At 39.9% G+C, this 7,608-nt stretch overlaps 1 protein-coding gene across 2 annotated transcripts in view; it reads right to left on the minus strand.

The window, feature by feature from the left end:
- PLD5 (phospholipase D family member 5) overlaps positions 1–7,602 on the minus strand; it is a 166,002-nt gene extending 158,400 nt beyond the window's left edge. For both annotated transcript variants that reach the window (XM_005416223.2, XM_005416224.2), the window contains exon 1: positions 7,104–7,602. In XM_005416223.2, the coding sequence (XP_005416280.1) occupies positions 7,104–7,289 (186 nt within the window). In that variant the 5' untranslated portion in view covers positions 7,290–7,602. The remainder of the gene's footprint in view (positions 1–7,103) is intronic.
- Positions 7,603–7,608: the final 6 nt, after the last annotated feature.

A 7,608-nucleotide genomic window follows, 5' to 3' on the forward strand; every position in this document is an offset into this window, starting at 1 on the left:
TAAACACACAACCAACCACAGCAACTAGCTTCTTTGGGCATCATCTACAGACAGGGAACTGATAGCATTTGTGAGGATGCTTCATATTCATGAAGCATAATTTTCCTAGTGTTTTAACTACTCCTACTACCCATAGGTGTGTTACAGTCAATGGTCACCTACAAGACCAAATCACTGAAGACTGCAGAGTATTTGGTTGTGTAACAGACAAGGACATTAAGTTGCAAGTTTCTGCATCTCGTTTTTCAAAATGCTTAAACAAGGATGGTAAACGCTGTTAAAATAAAGGATGACAGTAGCAAAAAACTAATTTGGATTTTCCTTAATGCTGGTGGCATTAGAACAAGCAAAGTAAGGGAAAGCACTTTCCCTATACCTACACTGAAATTAACATCTGAAAGAAAGGTAGACTAAGATATTTGTCTTTTTTTCAGAAACCATAAATTTTCATTTCTAAGAAGTCTTGAAGAGGCTGGATTAAATTATAACTTATTTTAGATATACATATATAAATTAATGTTAAGAGCAACTTCAAAACTTTATTTTGTATTCCTGTGCAACAGCATCAAGTCAGACACTATAAATTAAGCTTGTTACAGTGAATATGCCTCTCAAATATTTTAAATTCAGCTTTAGAGATTTGGACTTTGAAAGTCACTGATGTTGAAATCATCAGAACTGACTGTTAAACTAATGTAATGTTGAATGATTTTCTCATACACCACAGAATGAAGAGCTGCTTCCAGGATTCGTGTATTTGGTTTACATGGTTAGGTTCTGGGGGCAAGGGGACACTGCAGAGGTGGCCTCTGTGAGACCAGTGGCTGCCCCATGCTGGACACTGCCAGTTCTAGCTGGCTCCATGACAAACCTGCTCTTTGCCAAAGCTGGACCCATCAATAGGACTGCTTGGTGCCTCTGTCAATAACATATATAAGGGAAAAAAACCCTGCTGCCCAGGAGCTATGGGAGAAGAGCAAGAAAAATGCAAGAGAAACAGCCCTGCAGACACCAAGGTCAGTGAAGGAGAGCAGCAAGGAGGCACTCCATACAGCTGGAGCAGAGATTCTGCTGCTGCCCATGAAGAGGGCAGGTTGTGCCCCCACAGCCCATGGAGAACCCCACCAGAGGAGGCAGAGCAGCTATCCACACTGTAGCCCATGCCAGAGCAGTGGATGTGCTCTGAAGGAAGTTGTCGCCTGTGGAGAGCCCACAAAGGAGCAGGAAGTGCAGCCCTTGGGGACCCATGCTGGAGCAGTCCATTCCTGGAGCGTACCCCATAGGGAGGACCCATGCTGGTACAGTTTTTGAGAGCTACAGCTTGTGTGAAGGACCCACACTGGAATAGTTTGAGAGGGACTATATCCTGTGGCAGGGATCACACACCACAGCAGGGAACTGTGGAGAAGGACTGACAAAGTGTTATGAACTGACTGCAGCCCCCATTTCCCAATATCCTGTGCCAGTCCCTTGGGGGATTGAGGGAAAAGAAGTTGAAGATTCAAAAACAAAGGACTGAAGTTGAGCCTGGGAAAATGGGGGGAAGAGAGAAGGTGATTTTAGTCTTGTCCTTGTTTCTCACTATCCTATCCTATATTTAATTGGAAAGAGATGAAATTAATTTTCCCCAAGTTGAGTCTGTTTTGCCTATGACAGTAATTGGTCATCTCTCCATCTTTATCTCAAGCTAAAAGATTTTTCATCTCATGTTCTCCCTGTTGTTGAGGAGGGGGAGAGAGAGGGTGGCTTGGTAGGCAGCTGGCAAAAAACCAAGGTTAACCCACTGCAACTAAAAAGAGAAAAAATACTATTAGGTATCATATTTTCACTGTTTTGCAATACAAAATTACTTTTGTGTGTGGTAACTACAGTAATAAATTACTCAGGATTTGAAATTCCCCATACCACTTTCAAAATAAAACATTTTCTATTTTTTTCCTCTAAAATGTTATTCAGTACTTTCCAACACTGCTCAATTATTTTGGTCCCTTTTTTCCACTTTTCTGAACATTTATTTTCTCTAATTATGTTTGTCTACAGAACATTACTGGAGAAAGACACCTGCAAGGAAATCGGCATTTCAACATAAAAATTCCCCTCCACACACAGTCTGTCAGCAGTGAAGCAAACTGCATGCTACTACTTCAGCAAGAATCACAACTCATGCTAAGTACCGCTGCTCCAGGCAGGCAATTCACATACCAGTCTCCTGTTGAGAAAAAGCCCAAATCCCTCTAACTTAATTGAGTTTGTTCCTTTGGTTTTAATGACAAAACCTAAATATAGATATCCATCTCCAGGACCAGACAGATATTTGGAATTATAATCTGCAACTACACCATCAAAAAGCTTCAAATATAAGAAACAAATTCTCTAGAATCCTCTGAATTGTCCCCATCTATGTACCTTCCTACATGACACAAGCCATTCACTTTGGTATCTAACATTATTGCAGATGACAAATTATTTATACCTGCCTAGCACAAAAGACTCTGACAACTGTGCAGCAAGCACAGCATCGCTGGTCAGGGAAGGCAGGGGATTGTCCTGCTCTGCTCTGCTGCGGCCTAAACTCGAGTGCTGTGTGCAGCTCTGGGTGCCACAATATAAGAAAGATATAAAGCTCCTAAAGTGAGTCCAAAGGAGGACAATGAACATGGTGAAAGGCTGGAGGGGAAGCCATAAAAAGTGGCTGAGGTTGCTTGGATTGTTCAGCCTGGAGAAGATTGAGGGGAGACCCCACAGCCATCTACAACTTCCTCATGAGAGAAAGTACAGGAGCAAGCTCTTTTCTCTGGTGACCAGCGACAGGACCTGAAGGAATGGCCTGAAGTTGTGTCAGGAGAGGTTTAGGTTGGATATTAGATAAAGGTTCTTCACCCAGAGGGTGGATGGGCTGGAACTGGCACCTCAGGGAAGTGGTCACAGGACCAGCCTGACAGAGCTCAAGAAGCATTTGGACAACACTCTCAGGTACTTGGTGGGATCCTTGGGGTGTCCTATGCCAGGCCCAGAGTTGGAGTTGTAGATGATTCCTGTGAATCTCTTCCAAATCAGGATAGTCTGTGATTCTATGAACTCATTTAACTCAAAAGAAAACATGTGTTTGCATTTATTTCAAGACTAGGCCTGCTTTGGGAATGTTTTTTGAATTCTGATTTATATCCTTGCATTATTCTTCCTTAAACTGAAGCCATTGCCACTGTCCAGCAACTGATTTGGCTTCACTGGGTTCTACTCCTGCTACGTGCTTTACATCAAACTACATCCACCTTTTTTGTTTAGGTGTTGCAGGCTATAGCTATGCACATGGTGTCTTCTGCATCCTTCTGGAGATTACAAATCTGTCTTCTGACTTTTAACATTACTGTTAATTTTAATGCAAGAGCAGAAACGCACTTGGAAACTGTCCAACAATGATTTTTTTAAGAATTTCCAATATCATAAAAAAGAAGAGAAAAACAAAAGCTGCCTAACAGACTTACTAATTTTTGAATAATAAAAATGAACTAATAATGAAAATCAACTTTTAGAAAGGTATTATCACAGGTGAATTAAAGCTATATTTTATTTATGATTTGCTCATGCAGCTCTGAGAAATATTCTGGCTACGCTTGTCAGGCGCTTTTGTAAACTGTCTTAAGCCTAACAGTTGCATATTAGATATCTGCCTCTGCTGCCAAGTGACACTGCTACCCCTGTACCTCATGGCCACTCTTCTCCCTGGGTAGCAATGCTGCCAAAGGCACAGCAGTGTGCTGAGCAACAACATTAACTGGTCAAATAACAGCAAGAGCACTTAGAATCGGAAAATCCCAATATTGCCCTTGCTGCTGATCAGATCTTCAGTAAAAAAACCCAAAAAAATGATGCAATAATTGTCAATCACTTATCCTAATTATGATTCTTCAAAAATAACAGACTGAGGATTGCCAGGAAATAACACTGTCCTGATGACAGGTATTCCCAAAAGTTAGCAACTGTGTTGCTGCCATTTGGATAAAGAAAGCTCTACAAAACCAGCTAGCCAATGAGCCACACTACATTAAGATCCATTCAAAGGACAATTAATTAGCAAGACACCAACAGGATGTTACAGATTTTGACTTCCTCTATGGTTAGTCAATAATTAAATATTGATCAGTTTTAAAGAAACTCGATCATATTTGTGCATCTGAACTTGTTCTGTGCTTTCAGAAGAGATAAAGAAGATTAATTTTGAACCTCTTTACCACAGTCCTCAAATTGACATCTGTATACAAAAAAGCCTAAAACAAACCAAAAACCACAAGAGCAAAACCCAAAACTTTGCTACAGTTTTGAGATCTAGAAACAAACTGTTTCTATATTTGAGAATCTTTTTACATAAACAATTTGATACAAATTGGCTTCAGAAGATGTTTTTTAACCCATCAAACTGTATGTCGATTAGTAAGTGCTGCACATGATTAAGTTAGGCTACTCACTTCAACAAAGTCAGTGTAAAATACCTACTGTGGCTTCAAGGTCTTACTGTGAGTAATGAACAAAATATGCTGGCTCAATTTCATCCCTGTTACAACTGAAATCAATTTAAGAAATCATTTCAATGAAACAAAACTCAATCCCCTCTACAATGCTGAAAGAGTACATATGAAACTTCAAAATGTGTTCATATGTACCTTGACTTGCACTCACTATATACCCCTCTTCTGCCTAACCTGTCATTGTACAGCATCAAGTCTGTGATAATATACTTTTAAATTCAGTGCCTCCATGAATGCTCAGTCCCTGGATTTTGATTTTCTTTGTAGGTTTCAAGTAACATGATTATCTCAGAGGGAGTTGCAATGAAATGTTATGCAAACTTTGTGAGGTGGATGGAGGATATGAATATCTTCATTACTGGCCATAAGTGATCATATGTCAATGACTATCCCATTCAAAATGTTGCATCTCAAAGTAATTGGTTTGTCTCTTGGAGTGGAAGAGTGGAGTGTAGGAAATAACTTGTCTAGCAAGAGAACACTCAAAACCCTCAAAAACTCATCTGAAAACAAAAAATAACAACCTTGCTCTAAAACTGTATAAGCAAAATAGAATTTATAAATAAATAGACATTTTATTTATATTCATGTAATAGCCTATCTGTTACAACATTCATGAGTAATGCAGTTGCCTTAAACCATAAAAAAAGTATTTTCATGTATCTACCATTAGCATATCAGTGTCCTTTGGGGCAGTCACAATAAATGTAAATTAAATAAATATTTTATGGCAAGGAAGGGATATCAATGTTCCATTTTTTTTCTCTTTGCATTGTTCAAATAGGCTGTGGGAGTAGAAATAACTGTACCAAATGAGAGGGAAACCCCCAGAAGAACATGCATTACAGAGAAAGCTTTTCACACAAATGCTGCAGGGATATTGAAAACAACTATTGTGACAAAATACGTACTTAATAACAGGAATAACACTACCAAAGGAAAAAAAAACCAGCCACAAAACCACACACGAAATAAAGGTTTTGCACTTTCAATCTTCAAACAAGTTAATGCCTATTTTCTTTCTTCCTTATAATATTGTGATAAGGTTTAATATACAGGTATCTGATCCTTCAGCTATCAGATATCAAACTGTTGACAGATTAATCCCCCCTGCAATTAATAATTATTCATTTGACCACAGATATCAACATGTGGCAAAATCTGTTACAAAAGACACAGCTCAGATTTCTGTGCTTTCAATGTTTTAGCTGTACTGAGATAAGGCACTGACCTTTATTCTTGATTGACAATGGGAGAATACTTCACTTAGAAGCTTACTACTGAAGCCTTGTTGTCAGTGTGAAGAATCACAAAATTGTGTTAAAAGGCAGACAGAATTCAATACCTTCCTCAACATTTGAAATGTGATCTTTCCAAAAGATCATCAGTTCTTGTCATTTCCCTAGAAGTATAAACAACTCAAGTTTAAGATTTCACTAAGAGGGATAAAATAGTCTCTGCAGGTTAGGGGGAAGGGAGGGTTACAGTCTATGAACTACTTGGTAAAGGACCTTTTCTCAGGTTTCCTCTTCAAAGGACTCTACTATGCCATCTAGGATTTTCATATAATAAAGACAATTTATCCTTCTTATCAGACCATTTTTATTCAAAGAGACTTGAGGTGGCTGTACCAGAAGAAATATTTTCCTGTGCCTCTTGAAGTCAATGTGACTGTGATTGCAAATTACTCACTAATGTAAAGAATAGCAGACTGTTGCATTATGCAAGCCCATCCACATTCTTTTGCATCCCTGTAAATGCAGCTACTTTCCTGCCTTGATTGTACTGCACACTCTAACAATGGGTTTCACCTAATAAGCCATTCAGGAAACTTACATAGCATGCAGGTCATCTCAATCCATTTCCTTTCTGTTACAAGTAACATGAAGAATGCTTTCAAACATCATCTGAGACAGGAACACTTTGAAGCACCTTAAATTCTCATAAAATATTCACTAGAGCTATCCACAGTATCAGTCCTATTGTGGCCTCAAACACAGTTAAGTCATGTACTACTGCTGCAGCAAGAAAAGTCTTGAAGGAAATCTCTACCCCACATAGAGTATGTTCAAAGTCCCATGCAGGGAGGAGAAAACGATGAGGGAGGGGAAGAATGAAAATTACATCTAAAATTAAAAACAAAACAAACAAACAAAAAACCAACCAGCAGCTATTTTTTTAAGCTATTCTAGAACTACATTTTAATCACCATGAGATAAATGTTCTAACCTCCATCTGCACCATCCCAATCTTTCTCCTCCCACATCAGTGCTGAATTTGCTGAAGTAGAAGAAGGTATCAGCCAAGAACATGAAAAAATATTTCCAGTTAGAAGGACACTTGCATGTAGTTTGGAACAGTACTGACATCCCATTTACCTCAGATCTGACCACTATGGGACCTCTAAATAGCTCCTTTCTCTATCATTTGGGAAATGCCATGCCCAACTACTGGAGCAACACTTTTCTTCTGGAGTCCCAGCTGGCAGACAGCCTAACAGAGTACCTAGACAGAGGTCTACAAATTAAAAAAAAAAAAAAGAAAAAAAAAGTGGGGGGAAAAAAGAAGCTGGCTTACGTGCTCCAGTTTGTCTTTCCTCCTCAGCCAGACACTGGCACTGTAGTCCTGCTGCTTGACAGTGCTGTAGAAGTTCGCACCTACTCTAGTGAGGCTTGGGGAAGGCTCCCTGGGTCTGCTCTTCAGCCTCATCTGCTCGAAGCCCTCATGGGGGGATGAGGAGAGCCAGTCATGCCTGACTTCCATCTTGACATGACAAGGCAAAGTCCAAAGGAAAAAAAATCAGAAGAAATCAAGAAATTAAGAGGTACTAAACGAAGATGGTCCAAAAGGGAACAGGATGGGGGAAGAAGAAAAAGAAGGAAATCAAAAAACCGCTTAAAACCAGAAAATGGTAAGAGAAGGGGAGACAGGCAGAGGAAAGGTAGGAGTGGAGGGAGAAAGAAAGGCTGCAGGTACGAGAGAGGAGCGGGCTGGGAGAGATGAAGGGGCACTCGGGAAAGAAGATGCTCCAAGATGCCGCTGCTTGTTGCCCTGGCCGCCAGGAAGCTGCAGTCCAGGGCCG

The sequence above is a fragment of the Geospiza fortis genome, unplaced genomic scaffold (assembly GCF_000277835.1).
Source record: "Geospiza fortis unplaced genomic scaffold, GeoFor_1.0 scaffold41, whole genome shotgun sequence".
NCBI classification, from domain to species: Eukaryota; Metazoa; Chordata; class Aves; order Passeriformes; family Thraupidae; genus Geospiza; species Geospiza fortis.